Raw genomic sequence first — 22839 nt, 5'->3', positions numbered from 1 at the left:
AGCTTTTAATCAATGCACAAGGATTTAAGGACATTATATTTATAATGATTACAAGAACATTCACTACCTGTAGCTATGGAGTAGGCCTACTCCGTTGGAACCTACTCTGTTGGAACGGAAATAAACTTGTACGTGCTGTTAGACAGACAGTTGGCTCCTCTCCTCTCCGCAGGTTTAATAGGAAGCAAAGACAGACACCACGGTTTGATTTGATCATTGCGTAGTCAACAAATCACCATCACAAACCCAGAAATCCCAACATTATTCAATACGTGGAAACGTCCTCGGAGTAAGCCATCACACAAACCCACCCTTCCCCCTACGCAAAGGCTTTCCACTCCTCATCAATATCACAGCCCCCAGCCGGTCGCTCCTGGAGTGCAATACTCCGAAGGGAGTGTGCTGATTAAAGTTCCTCCGTCCACAGCGCCTCCTCCATCGTTGGCCGTAATCGGTGATTCGATTATTAGAAACGTAAAAGTTCCACATGCAGTAATAAAATGCCATCCAGGAGCCACTATCCCCGTTCTGCTCGAAAAACTTCCAAGTGAAATCGAGTCTTTACCGCCGTCCGTCAACAAAATTCTGGTCCATGTTGGAACAAATGATCAATCCCTTTGCCAATCAGAAATGACGAAAGAGCATTTCCTGCATATGATTGACATATTAATCCACAGCAAACTGTCCATTTTCATATCCGGTCCCATTCCCACTCTCAACCGTGGTGACGTGCGATACAGCAGAATCCTCAGCTACAACACCTGGCTCAAGCGATTCTGCGCTACACACAAGTTTAATTTTATAGATAATTTCAATCTGTTCTGGTGTCGGCCCTCCTTTTTTAATCGTGACGGGCTCCACCCGAACAGACACGGTGCCCAGGCGCTATCCGCAAACATGGCTTATAATGTGCGCAACGCCCCCCCACCACCGCCTCCGGCGGTGACGGATACAGTAAGTGCGCTTGAACAAAGTGAACCGGCTGTGTCCGGCAGCTGTTGACATTCCCCTGGTCCTAGACCACAGACCGTTAGTTCCGCCTTAGCCATCGATGTTCCCACTAACGGTCTGGGACCACTTTCATTTTCACTTTCACCTTCGCCTAAACTGGATGATTCTGTAACTCCCTTTTTAAATCCTATTTTAATTCCTGCAATTTTAACCCTTCCCCGCCCAGTTCCTATTGAATTGAATACAACCACCTCTCACCTCTTTTTAAATCCTGTTATTTTAACCCCTCCCTCCTCTATCCCAATTTTAATTAAATCAAGACATTTCAATTATAAGCTGCTGTCAGTGTCTGGGCAGTGTTCTAGACGCGGCAGCAAGCCTGCCCACCTTCGCTCTCTAAGGCGGGCTGCATCCTCAACCATCCCTGACACAAAACTCCAGATGGCACTATTAAATATACCCTCCCTAACTAATAAAACAACCTGGCTTAAAGACCTTATAATTTTACGTGATTTGGATTTCATGTTCCTCACAGAAACTTGGACCCATCCTGGAGACTGCTACATTTTTTCTGAACTCCTCCCACCCGAATATAACTTTTTCAGCTCCCCCCGGTCCATTAGGGGGGGGGGCGGTGTAGCAACTGTTTTTAAATCCACTATTCCATGTCGGCTGATCCCACCAGAGGCCACTTATTCGAGTTTCGAATTGCAGCTCATTGAAATTAATTTGTCTACTCCCTTGCTTTGTGCTCTTATTTATCGCCCGCCCAAGAGCAAGGACTTCATTTGTGACTTTGGTGACTTCTTATCAGTTATTATGGTCAAGTATGAAAATGTAATGCTCTGTGGAGATCTAAATATTCATGTCTGCTGTAAATCACGCCCAATGGTGAAGGATTTCCTAAGTCTTCTTGAATCCTTCAACCTCTCTCTTTCCACTACGGGCCCAACCCATGAAAAGGGTCACATACTTGACCTCGTTATGACCTCTGTTGCAACTGTATCTGTGCTCGATGTCTTTGCTATTCCTGCTATTTCTGATCACTTCCCAATTATTTTTAATACCATAACACCCGGTGCTTTGACACAGGCCGCCCCGCCAACCCGCCTCTCCCGTGCCATAACCCCATTAACCGCTTCTCAGTTCTCCATGTTATTTAGTGCCTCACTGGCTAGTGAACCAGCACTGAGTGAAACCAGTGTTGAGGTACTCCTGTCCACATTTAGCACAACATGTAGCGAGATCCTAAACACTGTTGCACCTCTTAGACTTAAACTTACCAAGCCACAAAATGAGCCATGGCTCAATAACTCAACCCGCGCCCTCCGATGCACATGCAGACGTGCCGAACGAAAATGGCGAAAGGACAAACTACATATCTCCTTAGACATACTACGCACGTGCCTCAAAAATTATCAAAGAGCAGTCAAAGTGGCCAAAACTGATTTTCTTTCTAATTTGGTCGCAACAAATAGCAATAAACCTCAAGTCCTTTTTAATATTTTTAACTCTCTGACAAATCCTCGTGACACATCTCCCATAGTCGCATCACCTTTATTATGCACAAATTTCCAGAAATTTTTTATTGACCGTATCACTGACCTACGGTCTATGCATCCCACTTCAACCCTGGACACTCCCCCTTTTCCTCGCCCTGATATTCCCACTCTTAGACAATTTGAACCGGTATCCCTATCCACACTCACCGACCTGGTCATGCATCTGAGGCCCACAAATTGCCTAACTGACCCCATACCATCCCGACTCTTTAAGGAAGTTTTTGCTGCCGTTGGCCCAAGTGTGCTATTAATAATCAACGCCTCTCTCCTCTCTGGCTATGTCCCTGTCCCCCTGAAACATGCCGTGGTGAATCCCATTCTTAAAAAGAAAAACCTTGATCCCTCTACTCTGTCTAATTTCAGGCCTATCTCACATCTGCCATTTCTCTCCAAGGTCTTGGAAAAAGTTATTTATATTCAACTTCAATCTTTTTTAATTACTAATGGCATACACGAGAAGTTTCAATCTGGCTTTAAGCCTGGCCACAGTACTGAGTCTGCCCTACTGAGAGTTTTTAATGATTTGCTTTTAACTGCTGATAATGGCTGCTCTTCTGTCCTGGTTCTTCTGGACCTCTCCTCTGCTTTTGACACCGTCGACCACAATATTTTAATCTCGCGCCTAGAGCACCATGTAGGCATATCTGGCACTGCCTTGGCCTGGTTCCGGTCGTACCTAACAAGTAGAAGTTTTTCGGTCCAACTAGGTAACTTCTCATCTCCCTCTGCCCCCCTTACCTCTGGGGTCCCCCAAGGCTCTATCCTTGGCCCCATCCTATTTCTCCTATATATGCTACCGCTAGGGTCAATTTTTACGAAACATAATATCGCTTTCCACTGCTATGCTGATGATGTGCAAATCTATCTACCCATCAATATCAACTCCCATAATTCACTTAAACGCCTACATGACTGCCTAGATGACATAAAATCCTGGATGGACACAAACTTTTTAAACTTAAATCAAAATAAGACAGAAGTCATATTCTTCGGTACTGCTCCATCCATCAATACTAATCTGGGTTCCCTTAGCACTAACATCTGTCCCTCCGTCAAAAATCTGGGTGTCACCTTTGACAGTAATTTCACATTTACCAAACACATTAGTTCTATAGTCAAAAGCAGCTTCTTTCAACTACGCCTAATAGCCCAAGTCAAACCATACCTCCCACCAAAACAACTGGAAATGGCAATACATGCATTCATATCCTCTAGATTGGACTATTGTAACTCTCTCCTCTCAGGCATTGATCAGTCTTCACTCCGGCGTCTACAACTAGTACAGAACGCGGCTGCACGCCTTCTTACTGGCACAAGAAAGCATGAGCATATAACTCCAGTTTTAGCAGCACTGCACTGGCTCCCTGTCAATTTTAGAATTGATTTTAAAATTCTTTTATTTACTTATAAATCCCTGAACGGCCTGGCCCCCCTATACCTGTCTGAACTGGTGGATCTATACGTCCCAAATAGAGCACTAAGGTCAGCCAACCAGCTGCTCTTAGAAGTTCCATTTAGGCCCAACGGACTGAGAAGTAGGGGCGACCGCGCCTTTGCCTCAGCCGCCCCGAGGCTCTGGAACAGCCTGCCCATCTCTATTAGAAGTGCAAACTCCATTGAGTCTTTTAAATCCCGGCTTAAAACACACTTTTATTCTCTAGCTTTTATTCACAGTTAAACTCATGTTGGAGTTGCTTATTGTTTCTGATATGTACATTTTGTCGCTATTGTTTTTAATGATTGTTTTTGTTTACAGTTTGATTGATTGTCTTTGTTTACACTATTGTTTTTAAGATTGTTCTTACAGTAATGTTGGTGATGGTTTTGTGTTCTGTTGTACAGCACTTTGGTCAATTTCGATTGTGTAAATGTGCTTTATAAATAAAGGTTGATTTGATTTGATTTGATTTGAATTATGAAGGGATTTCAAAAATTTAAACGTCTCCATATTGCTTGAGAAGTCTACTTAGCAGAACATCGCGGCCTTTGCGATTCGCTAATCGCTAATGTTTTTCTTTTACCGCGATGCGGTAAATTATGGATTAATAATGGAGGCGCGTCCCCGGGACCCCAGAAACAAGACGTGAATGCGTCTCTGGGCGACATGAACGCGTATTTGACGCGGGACGCGCACGTAATGACATCACTGAGAACATATTGTGGAGGGCCGGGCCAAAAGGCAGTGCTCCCCGCAAGATGTGCTCCCCGCAAACTAAACACACGGCTTTACCTCCGACTTCAGTAAATACATACTTAGCAGTCCACTTTTTGTTGAAGACCCGGCATTCGGCATCAACTTTTCTTTTTTTGGACAATTTTTGATGGGTAAGGTAAGGCAGGTCGTCTTGACTTGTGACCAGTCTGACCACCTGCTTGTTATTGAGACAACGATCCATTGATGTATGCATTGCGTCCAAGTATGTGAATAAAAAACTTCAAAATAAAAGGAATGCAGCTATAGTCCATGCATGCATGAGGTAAAATTACAAAATGTGTTTATTTTGTAATTTTGCCATTGACCCTACAAGGGCCGGTCAGACAATGCCCAGGTCTGAGTTAGGCAGTTGGTATGCAGTAAGGGGGCAGTAACGTGAGCCATGGACTAGATGGCACAACCTGCAGTGAATCCACTCCTCGCGTTTTAGACCGCAGACGGAGTTCAAAACAGGAAACAGAAATATGGGTGTTTAAAACGTATTTACTGCCATTTTGAATATGCCGTCTTCCAGGTTTCCCTGCCAGAAGCTTCATAGACTTAGATGTAAAGATAGTGCACGGATCATGCACGCCCATGCACGGATCATGCACCACGTGTGTGCAGGCTGTTCACAGCTTTCAAACAAAAAAATCACACCCGTGTGAAGTGGAGCTGTGTGTGTGTGTGTGTGTGTGTGTGTGTGTGTGTGTGTGTGTGTGTGTGTGTGTGTGTGTGTGTGTGTGTGTGTGTGTGTGTGTGTGTGTGTGTGTGGATCATGTGTACCGATTTTTGTGACATTTGAAGAAAATATGTAGGAAAAGGAGCAAAAAGTGTGTTTTGGAGAAAATTCAAGAAGGCGGAAAATCTATCATGGCGCAAATGGGTGTGGCCTATATGGGGAGATGCGTCATGACCCAAGGAATCCAGGGAATTTTTTTTTTAAATTTTCTGACCTACGGTTCAAGAGTTACAGGCCAAAACGTAAAGTGGGGTGTTATGGCGCCACCATGCGGCCAAATGACACAATTATTTTTTATTTAATCCTTGAAATCATTATGAACCTCCTCTCCAAGTCTTGAAACTCTAGCCCCTATGGTTTGCGAGAGACAAATAATTGAATGTGAGTTTTTGCGATTCCCATTATAAGTCAATGGGGAAAATTAATTCACTAATAAATTAATATCAATTAAACGATACAACTTTTCTCTTAGAAAAGTAATAGCACACGATTCCCGAGTAAGCCGGTCGATTTGACATATGGCGCGAGTGTGTGGTGGCAAAACTGTGGGACTAGTGGCGTGCCGAAGTTTAGGAAGTTCAGGCTACATACACACACACAGACAGACACACAGACAGACACACAGACAGACCCACACAGCCACGTATAGGGAGCTGCACACAGCTCCAAAAATCCGATTGGAAATCCGTTCAGGCATTCATGAGATAGAAGCCATTATGTTTTACATGTTATGTAAACAAACAAAAAAGATGGCTGCCCTGTTTGAAAGATGGGGTTGTATGGGGGTGAAACATGCAGGTTCGCGATTGCAATCATGTTTACTAGATTTAATGGGGTCCAAAAATAATAATAATAAAAAAAAAAAATGCAAATTAGGTCAAACTCGTCATAGGCAGAGTGGACCCATTAATATAACTCGTCAAACTAGTAGAGGCAGTAAATGAATTTAACTGCAAAATTTTACATGGGAGCGAATGGAGATCTGTTTTTTTCCATCACGCCTACATCCTGTTTCCTGTTGGATCAGATTTTCTTTTTACAGCATATGCTGATCGTTGCGATCGTTTGATAAAAGCAATAGAACCAAATTAATCTGTCAATGCCAACTAAACTTGGTGGTTAACTAAAGGCTCAGAAAAATATTCATTGGAATAAGTTTCAACTTGCAACTTTAACTCTTGAGTGAGTAAAGTTGTATTCTTTTATCTTATCAGGCATTCTTATCAGTCATGACACATGCCCTTAAAGTAAACATCCCATAATGAGGATACAGACACAGCGACTCCCTTTCCAGTTCCTCGAAAGCACAAGACTGAGGGCTCGTCTCCATGGTGACAGGCTAGCTGACCTCTGACCCCCAGGGGCAGAAAGTGTGAGGAAAGCTCACATTCCAAGTTGGGAAATAAAGTATTCTAAGAATGAACCAATGTGATAAAGATTATTAAAACTTAAAAAGCCATCTTTTATACTTCATTAAGACTGTCACACAGAGAAAGCCAAACTACAAGCTCACAAAAAATGGCATTGCGACATGTTGTGAGCTTACAGATCTGCTATTTTTGACAAAGTGTCACCTGAAATGAAACGCCCAAAATAGGGACAACAGGTTGAAAGTGGTTACTGAACCACAGCAAAGTTAGCTTACTCAGCAAAAATGTATCAGGCTACATGAGTAACCAAGAGAAGGGTTTAAATGTAATCAAATGCACCCGTAATACGCTCAAGAGTGTAATTAAACACTTAGGACATACTAGCTCTGGTCCATAGCGTTAGTGGAGTTCTCCCTAACGCTATGTTCCTCTACCTCTGTATTCCTTGGCAAAACCGGAAAACCCCGCCGTCTGGTCCGAAAATAACAAAAACTGTTTCGCCCCTCATCAAACCAACGGTATCAGTGGACCGTTGATAGCTTACTCTACTTAGTGGACGCGGGCTGAGCCCCCCACCACACGATTAAAATACATTTCTAGGGCAAAATGAAAAATATTCTACCGGATGGAGACTCCATTTCTTCTCGTTTTTCACTATTTGTCGTCGCCATCAAGGTGCCAACTCACTACTGCCGCGCAGGTCAGAGGACCGAATTACAATGAGCATTAGTCTCACTGGGTGTTATTCAACTCTGCGACGTTGGAAGCGCTGTTTTGTAAAAACCTGGAAGAGTGTCAGACCTCGTCCACTAAGTAGATTAAGCTTTCAACTGTCCAATGATACCTTTGGTTTGATGAGGGGCGAAACAGTTTTTGTTATTTTTGGACCAGACGGCGGGGTGTTCCGGTTTTGCCAAGGAATACGGAGGTAGAGGAACATAGCGTTAGGGAGAACTCCACTAACGCTATGGACCAGAGCTAAGGACATACATGGGCAACTGCCGGCCCACCTTCACTTAATGTCACTTAATGTGGCCCGCAGGTTAATACCGGAATATTATTGATTTCACCCTTTTTTTCATTTTTTTTTTTCAAACATGATCTGCTTTAATTCCATTAGTCTATATTAGTACCTTAATGACTAGTATAGTAGTATTAAAATGTATTTTTGTTTTATGTCCAATGTATTTGTATTCAAGTTCATAAAGTTAACATGAGTATATTATTATATCTGCCATGTGCAACTTCAAAGCCTAAAAGAAAATCCTACACAGAAATGTAACTGTCAACGACAAAAACACAATTAAATCGTTAATCGCAATTATTTGAGTGACAATTAAAGGAGCTATAGTCAATTTTTTCTTGAAAAACGGATGCTAAAATAAAAATGTTTCGAAAATATTTTATAAAAGAATAAGCTTCATATATGTGTTTCTATTCAAAAATGACAACAAAAATCATAAAATAATGATAATAACGAATGGAGATCTGTTTTTTTCCATCACGCCTACATCCTGTTTCCTGTTGGATCAGATTTTCTTTTTACAGCATATGCTGATCGTTGCGATCGTTTGATAAAAGCAATAGAACCAAATTAATCTGTCAATGCCAACTAAACTTGGTGGTTAACTAAAGGCTCAGAAAAATATTCATTGGAATAAGTTTCAACTTGCAACTTTAACTCTTGAGTGAGTAAAGTTGTATTCTTTTATCTTATCAGGCATTCTTATCAGTCATGACACATGCCCTTAAAGTAAACATCCCATAATGAGGATACAGACACAGCGACTCCCTTTCCAGTTCCTCGAAAGCACAAGACTGAGGGCTCGTCTCCATGGTGACAGGCTAGCTGACCTCTGACCCCCAGGGGCAGAAAGTGTGAGGAAAGCTCACATTCCAAGTTGGGAAATAAAGTATTCTAAGAATGAACCAATGTGATAAAGATTATTAAAACTTAAAAAGCCATCTTTTATACTTCATTAAGACTGTCACACAGAGAAAGCCAAACTACAAGCTCACAAAAAATGGCATTGCGACATGTTGTGAGCTTACAGATCTGCTATTTTTGACAAAGTGTCACCTGAAATGAAACGCCCAAAATAGGGACAACAGGTTGAAAGTGGTTACTGAACCACAGCAAAGTTAGCTTACTCAGCAAAAATGTATCAGGCTACATGAGTAACCAAGAGAAGGGTTTAAATGTAATCAAATGCACCCGTAATACGCTCAAGAGTGTAATTAAACACTTAGGACATACTAGCTCTGGTCCATAGCGTTAGTGGAGTTCTCCCTAACGCTATGTTCCTCTACCTCTGTATTCCTTGGCAAAACCGGAAAACCCCGCCGTCTGGTCCGAAAATAACAAAAACTGTTTCGCCCCTCATCAAACCAACGGTATCAGTGGACCGTTGATAGCTTACTCTACTTAGTGGACGCGGGCTGAGCCCCCCACCACACGATTAAAATACATTTCTAGGGCAAAATGAAAAATATTCTACCGGATGGAGACTCCATTTCTTCTCGTTTTTCACTATTTGTCGTCGCCATCAAGGTGCCAACTCACTACTGCCGCGCAGGTCAGAGGACCGAATTACAATGAGCATTAGTCTCACTGGGTGTTATTCAACTCTGCGACGTTGGAAGCGCTGTTTTGTAAAAACCTGGAAGAGTGTCAGACCTCGTCCACTAAGTAGATTAAGCTTTCAACTGTCCAATGATACCTTTGGTTTGATGAGGGGCGAAACAGTTTTTGTTATTTTTGGACCAGACGGCGGGGTGTTCCGGTTTTGCCAAGGAATACGGAGGTAGAGGAACATAGCGTTAGGGAGAACTCCACTAACGCTATGGACCAGAGCTAAGGACATACATGGGCAACTGCCGGCCCACCTTCACTTAATGTCACTTAATGTGGCCCGCAGGTTAATACCGGAATATTATTGATTTCACCCTTTTTTTCATTTTTTTTTTTCAAACATGATCTGCTTTAATTCCATTAGTCTATATTAGTACCTTAATGACTAGTATAGTAGTATTAAAATGTATTTTTGTTTTATGTCCAATGTATTTGTATTCAAGTTCATAAAGTTAACATGAGTATATTATTATATCTGCCATGTGCAACTTCAAAGCCTAAAAGAAAATCCTACACAGAAATGTAACTGTCAACGACAAAAACACAATTAAATCGTTAATCGCAATTATTTGAGTGACAATTAAAGGAGCTATAGTCAATTTTTTCTTGAAAAACGGATGCTAAAATAAAAATGTTTCGAAAATATTTTATAAAAGAATAAGCTTCATATATGTGTTTCTATTCAAAAATGACCACAAAAATCATAAAATAATGATAAAATAATCATTTTGGCCATTGTCAGACACTTTGTTTACATTCTAGTCTATAGACTAGGATGTAAACAAAGTGTCGGCCCTACAATGAAAAAGTTGACTATAGCTCCTTTAATCGTCATGTAAAATGTCATAATTGTGACAGCCCTAATTGTGAGCTCATAGATGGGCTATTTTGTCAGTGTGACACAGAAGATTTGGGTTTAAGTGAATGCTAGTCTCTGGCCTGTGGTTAATGAGCAACACACACACTCACACACACACACACTCACACACACGCACGCACGCGCACACACACACACACACACACACACACCTCTGAGAACAGCTCTGGACTGTTGCTGGCTCCATGCTCTGAGACATCTGTGGCTCAGATCCAGCGCTTTCACTCAAACACACACACACACACGCATGAACACGACACACATAACACTCGCAGTCGCACACACACACACACGCACACACACATGAACACGACACACATAACACTCGCAGTCGCACACACACACACACACACATTTGTACAACAACAAACAGTCATGGACACGCTCTCACAAGCACACACATGCACTCCCCTGTGCACATGCACCCGCACACACACACACACACACACACACACACACACACACACACACACACACACACACACACACAGTTGTGAGACAGGCCTGGAGCACAGCCCAGTGTTATGTATAGAGTTATGTAAGTATGCAGAAAAAAGGCTCTCATTTGCTCCTTATCTTTACACACTAAACCTACATTCACTGCCCAGAAAGAGACACCATGGTGTGTTTGTGCGTGTGTGCACGTGTGTGTGTGTGTGTGTGTGTGTGTGTGTGTGTGTGTGTGTGTGTGTGTGTGTGTGTGTGTGTGTGTGTGTGTGTGTGTGTGTGTGTGTGTGTGTGCGTGTGTGTGTGCATGTATGTTTCATGCTGGGTCATGTCAACTGGACAGCTTTATATAACACCCACAGCAACGCAGTAAGCCAGTTCGTTCGCTCCCTTGTTGCGCCAACTATCAAAGTTCTCTCAAACTCCACCGGCCACTCGGGAGGGAGGAGTCAACTTGCCATTCACTGCAGTCTTACTGGTGCAAAGCCCCTTCCCTGGAATCTAACCTGAACCAATCCCACTTCATTTCAGCCCATCGGGGGCTCAGACAATCTCGGGGGCAGGGATGGGACGATATGCATATGTCATATCACGATTATTATTGTGACGAAAGAAATCGCGATTTACGATATTATCGTCAAAAAATGCCAAAAGATTGCCGATCTACAAGCTCACAACGCGTCGCAGCGACGCGTTGTGAGCTTGTAGAAGACATTTGATAGAGTGAAAAAAAGACTACTATCAAGTACGTATAGCCTATTATAAGTACCTTTTACAAATTCTAGATTTCTTTTTTTTTTCAAGATTTGTTTTTGGGCTTTTTCCTTTATTTGATAGGACAGTAGGCTGACAGGAAATGGGTAGAGAGATGGGGAACGACATGTGGCAAAGGTCGTCCGGATCGGGAATCGAACCGGCGACGCCAGCAGGCATCATAGCCTAGTATGTGGTATGCGCCTTGACCACTAGGCCAGCGGGCGCCCCGCAAATTATAGAAGGTTTAAGTGGTACCGGATATAAAGCTTGCCAAATAAAAAATGAATTGATCCCAGTGCAAGACGGAGCACGATATCACGATGAATTACATTTCCACAAAAGGATTATTGTGAGTATTTTTTATCATGATAATAAACGATATCATAATATCGCTTATCGTCCCATCCCTACTTGCATTGGCGCTGCATTCTTATACCTCTGTTAAGAGAAATAAATGCAGCTAAGGTCTGCGTCAAGACCCCCCCCCCCCCCGCCCCTCCTGTCTGTCACTGCATGAGCGTGTCATGAGGCGACGATCCCACGCTCTCAGGTCTGTTGTTGTTTTCATTGTTTGTTTCCTGCTCTATTTATAGGCCTCCATGAACACTCAACACTGTCCAGACAAATTCTTTAGATCCCGCATCCCGGTGAGTCAGAGAGAGAGAGAGAGAGAGAGAGAGAGAGAGAGAGAGAGAGAGAGAGAGAGAGAGAGAGAGGAGACTAGGGATTGGACGATAAGCGATATCAGCGTTTATCGTGATAAAAAACACTCCCGATAATCATATCGTGGAGATTTAATCTATTGTGATATCGTCCTCCGTCATGCACTGGGATCAATTCACGTTTTATTTGCCGAGCTGCATATCCGGTACCATTTAAATCCGCCATAATTGGTAAAAGGTACTTAATATACATAATATACAATATATAATAACATACGTACAGTAATTGATACAGTCTTTTTTTCACTCTTTATCAAATGTCTTTGCCAAAAAATCACCGGTCTACAAGCTCACAGTGGGACTGAGTTACTAGGGCCCAAGGTGGAGGGGGCCTTAATTATTTTATACTTTAGCTATTGAAAAATAGCAGATATAAAAGCTCATAGTGCGAGTACCGTGCTGCGAGCTTGTAGATCTGCTATTTTTGAGAAGTCGTGAAAATGTGCAAAACTTTGAATATTATGTACTTTTTAAGCGAACATTTGTAACTCAAATTTTGCTTCTTGGGGGTCCCTGGAACTAATTATTTTGAGATGGGGGTCCGTGGCCAAATGTATATCATTTTGGGGGTCCTTCACATGAAAATATTTGAGCACCACAGACATAGAAACATAGGGTTTTCAAAAAACCTTAGAAGGATTTGAAATATTCAAACTCCGCACAAATTTTCAAGAATTTTCAATAGTTAAAGCACAAAATGTGAGTGAATCCTTGTACCCAGTCCCAGGGAGGGACCCGAATTTGGTGTGACACCCATGCGCACGCACACACGCACACGCACACACACACACACACACACACACACACACACACACACACACACGTACGTTTAGAGGGACAGTGTGTGTACTACCTGGTAGTTGGGGTGAAGGAGGAAGTAGTCGGGGCAGCCAGCCAAGGCCATGTTGTCTGTTCAACGTTCCTTCTGTGGAGCCTCACATCCACCGGACCTGCAAACACAACCCATACTGATAAACACTGTTGTATACCAGTAAGACTCCCTAATCGGGAGATAAGCGACCGTAGGTCACTTAGCTCCACAAATAGGGCAAAAATGTGTTTTGCCAAAATCTTCCTGATCCATGTTGATGACATGAGTGTAGACATACTGTGTAGTGATTTTCGTGTTTTTAGGGCAAAATCTGTAGGAGCAGTGTCCAAAAATGTGTTTTTAAAAATCGGCCTGGAGGTGGCGCTATATGGGAGAGATTCATGTTGATGGGATGAGTGTAGACATACTGTGTACCGATTTGCGTGATTTTAGGGCAAAAATTGTAGGAGCAGTGTCCAAAAATGTGTTTTGCAAGAATCGGCCCCATGGTGGCGCTAGAAGAGGGGCATGTGAGAAATGAGGGGTGGGGTATCCGCGTTGCGTTGACGGACGAATAGGTACCGGCCCCGGCTCTCCCGGACGCTCCTAGCCCGAGTTACGGCATTTTATGTGAGCTGCAGTGGAGGGGGTCCTCCACTGGGGGCGACACCACTTTGGCATCCGTTCTGGTGCACCAGGAGTGGGTGGTCCCCGGGAATTCCCCGTGAGCAGCCATGTTGGAGTGGTTGGTCATTTTTGCACATTTGGTCTTTTTTTACATCTGGGGGTCCCCCAGGGACCTGGGGGTCCCTGGAGCTCCGGGGGTCCTTGGAGGTTGTAGTTTGGCAGCCAAGGAGCGTGTGTGCAAAATTTGGCATGGATCGGGGCAACGGTTGCGGAGATATGAGCAGGGCAATAGTGTGACGTGTGAGGTGTGACAGACAGACTGAGGGACTCACTCACAGTTTGTGCAGGTTTTGATAGTAAGTGCGACCTACGGTCGCAACAACCCATACTGATAAACACTGTTGTATACCATATCACAACCCATACTGATAAACACTGTTGTATACCATATCACAACCCATACTGATAAACACTGGTGTATACCATATCACAACCCATACTGATAAACACTGTTGTATACCATATCACAACCCATACTGATAAACACTGTTGTATACCATATCACAACCCATACTGATAAACACTATGGTATACCATATCACAACCCATACTGATAAACACTGTTGTATACCATATCACAACCCATACTGATAAACACTGTTGTATACCATATCACAACCCATACTGATAAACACTGTTGTATACCATATCACAACCCATACTGATAAACACTGTTGTATACCATATCACAACCCATACTGATAAACACTGTTGTATACCATATCACAACCCATACTGATAAACACTGTTGTATACCATATCACAACCCATACTGATAAACACTATGGTATACCATATCACAACCCATACTGATAAACACTGTTGTATACCATATCACAACCCATACTGATAAACACTGTTGTATACCATATCACAACCCATACTGATAAACACTGTTGTATACCATATCACAACCCATACTGATAAACACTGTTGTATACCATACCATATCACAACCCATACTGATAAACACTATGGTATACCATATCACAACCCATACTGATAAACACTATGGTATACCATATCACAACCCATACTGATAAACACTGTTGTATACCATATCACAACCCATACTGATAAACACTGTTGTATACCATATCACAACCCATACTGATAAACACTGTTGTATACCATATCACAACCCATACTGATAAACACTGTTGTATACCATACCATATCACAACCCATACTGATAAACACTATGGTATACCATATCACAACCCATACTGATAAACACTATGGTATACCATATCACAACCCATACTGATAAACACTGTTGTATACCATATCACAACCCATACTGATAAACACTGTTGTATACCATATCACAACCCATACTGATAAACACTGGTGTATACCATATCACAACCCATACTGATAAACACTATTGTATACCATATCACAACCCATACTGATAAACACTATGGTATACCATATCACAACCCATACTGATAAACACTGTTGTATACCATATCACAACCCATACTGATAAACACTGTTGTATACCATATCACAACCCATACTGATAAACACTGTTGTATACCATATCACAACCCATACTGATAAACACTGGTGTATACCATATCACAACCCATACTGATAAACACTGTTGTATACCATATCACAACCCATACTGATAAACACTGTTGTATACCATATCACAACCCATACTGATAAACACTGTTGTATACCATATCACAACCCATACTGATAAACACTGTTGTATACCATATCACAACCCATACTGATAAACACTGTTGTATACCATATCACAACCCATACTGCTGAACACTGTTGTATACCATATCACAACCCATACTGATAAACACTGTTGTATACCATATCACAACCCATACTGATAAACACTGGTGTATACCATATCACAACCCATACTGATAAACACTGTTGTATACCATATCACAACCCATACTGATAAACACTGTTGTATACCATATCACAACCCATACTGATAAACACTGTTGTATACCATATCACAACCCATACTGATAAACACTATGGTATACCATATCACAACCCATACTGATAAACACTGTTGTATACCATATCACAACCCATACTGATAAACACTATGGTATACCATATCACAACCCATACTGATAAACACTATGGTATACCATATCACAACCCATACTGATAAACACTGTTGTATACCATATCACAACCCATACTGATAAACACTATGGTATACCATATCACAACCCATACTGATAAACACTGTTGTATACCATATCACAACCCATACTGATAAACACTGTTGTATACCATATCACAACCCATACTGATAAACACTATGGTATACCATATCACAACCCATACTGATAAACACTATGGTATACCATATCACAACCCATACTGATAAACACTGTTGTATACCATATCACACGAATTATAATAAATATAATAACAACATCACACAATAGAACACCAGTAAGACTCCCTAATCGGGAGATAAGCGACCGTCAGGTCGCAGCGTGATTTTAGGGCAAAATGTGAAGGAGCAGTGTCCAAAAAATGTGTTTGAAAAGATCGGCCTGATGGTGGCGATTTGCGTGATTTTAGGGGAAAATCTGTAGGAGCAGTGTCCAAAAATGTGTTTTAAAATATCTGCCTGAAGGTGGCGCTAAATGGGACAGATCCATGTTGATGACATGAGTGTAGACATACTGTATAGCGATTTGCGTGATTTTTGGACCAAAATTGTAGGTGCTGTGTCCATAAATGTGTTTATAAAATGGCTTTCAAAATATATCTTGAATCCTGGAAATATATTCACAAAGTGTGTGTGTCAGTGTGCATATTTTAAAATGTAATCCCAATCCATATTATTTGCTGTGGGGGAGTGTCTGTTTAATGTTCCTGGAAATCCTGGAACAGCCTTTCTCTGGAAGAGGAAAACAAAGCCCTGCGTCAGCAGATCCCAGAGGGGAACTATAGATATGAGACATCCCATAGCTCATACAGGCGTGTTAGTTAACTATAGATATGAGACATCCCATAGCTCATACAGGCTGAGGCATGTTAGTTAAAACACATCACAAAAAGAGGGTGGAGAGGTTAACTCTGACAGAAGACAAATATAAAAAATATATTATGAATAATCATAAAAAGCATTAAACTGGGGATAATAATCCTTTGTTATTATTGCACATAGACCCATAAATAACTCAAAGTAAAACCATTAAGTCCAGTTCATAGGCCTGGCGGCTGCTCATGGAGTTAAAGAGCCTAATTGCTGTTAGGACTAAAGTGTTCTTAAACTGTTCATTCTTGCAAGGCAACAAATGGAACAGATCCTTGCGGCTGCGATTGACTAAGGGTGCACGTAATGCTGCTCGCACATGCGTGTGTGCACACACACAGCCGCCTAATCCAATGTAAACACAGCCATTGTCTAAGTCTCTAAGACACTCATACAGTAAGTCAATTCCCAAACTAAGCCCCAGGCTTAAGGCTAACTAACAAAGCCTGTCCAAGATAATAAACACATGACCATGCAACACCTGCAGGCAGACAGAAAGGGAAATTACAGAAAGACATCAGCGCATGAGCCCCCCTCTCTCCCCCTCTCTCTCCCTCTCTGAATTGAAATAGGAGATTCAGACAGAAGTCTGTATCCAAGTACCCTAGTCTTTATCCCACAACATTGAGCGGTGCTAACCACTACTACAGCTGGCTTTGTGTGTATGTCCCTATGTCCGTATGAGCGCGAGACTTGCGAGATGAGATTTCGATAGCGAGTGAGACTTTCTTGAGGCCTCTAGAAACACACATACAGTCATACACACAAATCAACAAGGGATATGTAAGTCTTTAGATTGGATCTAGTGCACACGCCACTGACATAAATAACAGAACCGAGAGAAACAGAGAGAGAGAGAGATAGAGAGAGAGAGAGAGAGAGAGAGAGAGAGAGAGAGAGAGAGAGAGAGAGAGAATGCAAAACTGCAACAGAGAGTTTACTATGTACTGTAGCTGTCCCTCCTCCCCTCAGCGTGTGGCACAAGTCCATCCATCCTATAAGGACTGGGTGTTGTGCAGGTGAGAGCTAGAATAGGACTGCTGTGCCTCTGATGAAGAACAGAGGGATGGGAGAGTGAAGGAACGTGGATGGTGGGCCTCCATTACACTCTCCTATACTGTAACCCTCATGTCTTTCTGTTTGTCTGACTCTCTCTAGTCTGCCGCTCTCTGTCTCTCTTTGCTGCTTGTCTCATTCTGTCAGCAACACTGCCCTAAAGCAGAGGTCTTCAACAGGGGGTCCGCAAAACTGTTGCTTGATTAAATATTTTTCAAACATTTACCACATTTTAAATCATGATTCTGTCCATTTTTAATATTGTATAGGTGACGGTCTACATGATTGCGACCGTAGGTCGCAAGTTTAGTATGTGAACAGTCACAGCTTGTCCGTATGTATGTATGTATGTATGTATGTATGCATGTATGTATGTATGTACAGTATGTATGTATGTATGTATTATGTATGTATGTATGTATGTATGCATGTATGTATGTATGTATGTATGCATGTATGTATGTATGTATGTATGCATGTATGTATGTATGTATGTACAGTATGTATGTATGTATGTATTATGTATGTATGTATGTATGTATGTATGTATGTATGTATGTATGTATGTATTATGTATGTATGTATGTATGTATGTACAGTATGTATGTATGTATGTATGTATGTATGTATGCATGTATGTATGTATGTACAGTATGTATGTATGTATGTATGTATGTATGTATGTATGTATGTATGCATGCATGTATGTATGTATGTATGTATGTATGTATGTATGTATGTATGCATGTATGTATGTATGTACAGTATGTATGTATGTATGTATTATGTATGTATGTATGGATGTATGTATGCATGTATGTATGTATGTATGTATGTATGTATGTATGTACAGTATGTATGTATGTATGTATGTATGTATGTATGTATGTATGTATGTATGTATGTACAGTATGTATGTATGTATGTATTATGTATGTATGTATGTATGCATGTATGTATGTATGTATGTATTATGTATGTATGTATGTATGCATGTATGTATGTATGTATGTATGTATGTATGTATGTATGTATGTATGTATGTATCTCTGTCATGCCTGACACTGTGGTTCTATGGGTTTGTCGCTCTGACATCATGCTCTGACGACACTGTGATGTCAGGGGAACCACTCTTAGCAGAATGGGTTTGCCGCTCTGACATCATGCTCTGGCTTCACTGTGATGTCACACAAACAGAATCCCTTTTACGCCCGTATATGGAGTTCCCTGATGTCATCAATATTAAGCCCATATCTAACAGGACTTGATATGGGAATGCCCATATACAGATCCTTCTCGAAGAAATTGTGTGTAAAAAAGCACTGCAGATCCCATAGCACCACAAATCATAACTGACTGAGGAAACTTCCCACTGGACTTCAAGCAACTCTGACTTCAGAAGGTTGACATTTCAATAAATAACAATACATCCTTGTTTTGAGTGATCTTGTGTAATATTGTAATATTTTGAAATATGGACTTTTGATATTCATGAGCTGTATGCCATAAAGATTCAAAGTTTTCACAAAAAAAGTTTTTGAATAATTCGCTGAATGTCCAATGTATCTAGACTAGAATATATGAAAGTTTTAAGAAATATAAGAAAGTTTCAAGAAAATGTACTTTTACACAATATTCAAATTTCTCGAGAAGGATCTGTAGGGAGGCCACATCTCCATGTATGGGCATAGACATGTCTATGGCATCCTATGATGTCAAAGACATAATAGGACTTTCACATAACGAATAACTGAGTAAGCATGTTTGGGCTCTCACAGCATGTCTCCATATACAGTATTGGGCTGCTCAAGCTACAGTCTAGAGCCCTGGGGAACATGGGTTAACTAAGTATAAAGGGTTAATGTGGTTATAAGCACTCTCTGTCTCAGTCTAAATAATCCATCTCACTAGAGAACTAATTGGCCCCGCTGGACGTTCTCTCTTAGCAAGCATCTCTCCATTGTGTGGATTACATAAGAGATATCAGATGTTGTATAGAAAGAAATATCAGCTTCTTTCCCTGCTCTCCATTTGTCTCTATTCGTCCACTGCCCACTTTGTGCTGCCGAGTTGAAGGTAAAGCCAGGCTTGACATTTTGTGATTCCGCCTGCCGAGAGTGAAAGCAATTCAGCTTTACTGGTCATATGGGGAGAGATCCAGCTTTTACTGGTCATATGGGGAGAGATCCAGCTTTTACTGGTCATATGGGGAGAGATCCAGCTTTTACTGGTCATATGGGGAGAGATCCAGCTTTTACTGGTCATATGGGGAGAGATCCAGGGAATGTGATAGGGCAGGGAACAACTTAATAAAGTCACCAGAGTGTGTGTGTGTGTGTGCAGGGGCGTCAATTGGGTATGGCAGGGGTATGCAGCTGCCATACCCTGGGTCCAGGGGGAAGATAAAAGCTAGTTCTAAATATGAATCCATGAATGTCTCTTTGTCTATCTGTGCCGGTTATTATGTTGGTGAATTACAGTTAAATTTTACAAAATGGTCACTTTAACCAGGTATTATAATTATATTATAGGTATATATAATTATATATTATATGTACTTCTTCTTAAAATACATATATCATGCCTGTTGCTAAGGTATGGCAACATGACTGGTGTCTTGCGCGCGTGCAAGACACCGGTCATGTTGCCATACCTTAGCTTTTTCTGAACTGACACCACTGTGTGTGTGTGTGTGTGTGTGTGTGTGTGTGTGTGTGTGTGTGTGTGTGTGTGTGTGTGTGTGTGTGTGTGTGTGTGTGTGTGTGTGTGTTTGTGTGTTTTTACATGTGCAAGGGAGTGTATACTAGTGCAACACCCCAAGCAAGCCTATGTGTACAGTATAGCCTGCCATGTACAGTAGATGAAAAGCTCTTTCCCTCACAGCCGGTCTGTCTCTCTCTAAATTATGTCAGCTGACACATGTAGAGACTAGCTCTCGTCCATAGCATTAGAAGGAGTTCTCCTTAACTGTCTCCTTAAAGATGTTTCTCTACTCACCAAAACAAAGGTGGCTGTTGGGAGTTGAAATCCTACTCTACCTATAGACAGGGAATTTTAATAAAACCCTGGGATATAAATTCCTTACCAAACAATGTCTTCACCAATGTGTTCGTAAAGGTGTCTAGTAACATATAACAAAGATTGAAATTCAACATCCCTGTGGTTCCTGTGGAAATAAGCCTCGGCTTTCTAGGATCTCCTTTTAGTTGACCTTGTACCAGTGATTTGTACTGTCATGAAACTGTACTTTTTTCTATTGCAAACTTCTAATACATTCTTCAATCAATCAAAAAACTGTACTATAAGGGGAAAATAATCACTCCCAAAAATATGCTTTAAGTAGCATTTTAGGGGTCTAACTAGGTGTTTTTAATTATTCTGAATCCATTGCAAGCATTTTTTTTGCACGAAAAACATTCCTTGGGCCAAAATCAGACGCAAAAAAACGATGGTATTGATGAGTCATCACTTTTCACAAGGTGTATGGGGTCCATTTTTGGCCCAAGGAATGTTTTGCTTGCAATGGAAAATAATTTTACTCTTACGGAGCCATTTGGTTTCATTTTGTGCTCTCAAGAGTTAAAGATCTATTAATAAGGGTCAAATGTTTGTTTAGCAGCTCTCCATCTTTTAGCTGGGGACCACCTAGAACCCTCCTCAAGGATAAACTGATGGGCCACTGGGGTGGTCCGGGACCACTGGTTGAAAACCACTGTTCTAGTCTACCCAACAAACAGACCTATAACCCTGCCTCGATCCTAACCAGACCTGGATCCTCTTCCTAGACAGGAGGAAGGAAGGAAACATAGATTAGCCTACACATTATGTAACTGCTAATGGACCTTTATGACTGGCAGTCAGTCGACACAGGGAAGGGGGTGGGGGTCCTCCCCCTCCCTGCCTACATGCATTAGGCTGCACTGCAGCCATGTGTTCTCTCAGTCTGTCCACTGTCCATGTGTCCACAACTACTACCTATGTCTAGGCTAGCACACTAACATTACAGCACACATACAGACAGCTGTCTGTTAGTCTGGCGCTAATACAACAACACTGTAACATTACACAACTCACTGAAACAATGGCTGGTGTGGAGAAGATGTTGGCTACTTTCACAGGGAAGTGTAAGGGCTATTATAGCAGCAGTCAGTGGTTCTCAAAGAGGTGGATTCCAGAGACTCTGTGCCAGTGGGTTCCTTTTAGAGTAGACCAATGCAAGTCTGTAACTCTGACAGTGTACAATAATGGAACCAAATGAACCCTAACGGGTCCATTTGGTTCCATTTTGCACACTGTCAGAGAGATTTGAAAGTGTGAGAAACTACTGCTATCCTAGGCGCAACCTTTCACCCAGCCACCGCCAGGGGTCGTTCTTTCCCCCTCTGCTCTTCGTCTCCGTGTCACTCCCGGAGACTGGCAGCAAATGGAGACATTTTTCACTTGAATGAAATCACAACAAGACAGCAAAACGCCCGTTTTCTTAAGCTTCGTTCCGGGCTATCATCGGTCATTCCAATTTCTAAAAAATAAATAAAAGTGCATAAGAAGAAGACTCACCGTGCGTAGCGGACAGCAGCAGCAAGCAGGAGGCACCGAGGCTGAACGAAACCTCGACTGAAAAGACCGGAGAAAAACTGTTTGCAAACTCAACTCTCTCGGTGTGTGTGTTGTCCTCACGTCGTCCCCGAGCGGTGTGTCCACGCCGCACACACACACGCGTGCACACTGTCTGTCACACTGCCCAGTCATCCACTTTCGCCAGCTGACTCCCCTCGCACGGAATGCACTCGCGTACACAGTACACACTCACACACACATACACGCGTACACACACCCGACACGCGCACACTCACTCTCACCAGAGGAAAACTCCCCTCGGCCCCGCCCCTAGACGTCGTCTTCGCAGGGAACCCCACTTTAACCCTTTAAGTGCAAGTCCAAATGTTACCCAGGCCAGAACTGCAGTGGTTCTCTTCTCAAACGTTTTAATTT

At 42.0% G+C, this 22839-nt stretch overlaps 1 protein-coding gene across 2 annotated transcripts in view; it reads right to left on the bottom strand.

The window, feature by feature from the left end:
* The window catches only part of LOC308292600 (growth factor receptor-bound protein 10-like), a 74953-nt gene extending 52430 nt beyond the window's left edge, over window positions 1–22523 (bottom strand). Inside the window, exons 1-2 of one of the 2 annotated variants that reach the window (XM_080734985.1) lie at window positions 22405–22523; window positions 13107–13203 (exon numbers count right to left, since the gene is read on the bottom strand). In XM_080734985.1, coding sequence (XP_080591111.1) covers window positions 13107–13157 — 51 coding nt within the window. In that variant the 5' untranslated portion in view covers window positions 13158–13203; window positions 22405–22523. Of the gene's footprint in view, window positions 1–13106; window positions 13222–22404 lie in introns of both variants that reach the window. The other variant, XM_080734986.1, reaches the window with a different exon arrangement.
* Window positions 22524–22839: the final 316 nt, after the last annotated feature.

This window comes from Nannobrachium achirus (assembly GCF_963921795.1).
Source record: "Nannobrachium achirus genome assembly, chromosome: 10".
In the NCBI taxonomy this organism is placed as follows: Eukaryota; Metazoa; Chordata; class Actinopteri; order Myctophiformes; family Myctophidae; genus Nannobrachium; species Nannobrachium achirus.
The sequence above is the reverse complement of the archived record's forward strand: the minus strand, read 5'-3'. Positions and strand labels throughout refer to the sequence as shown.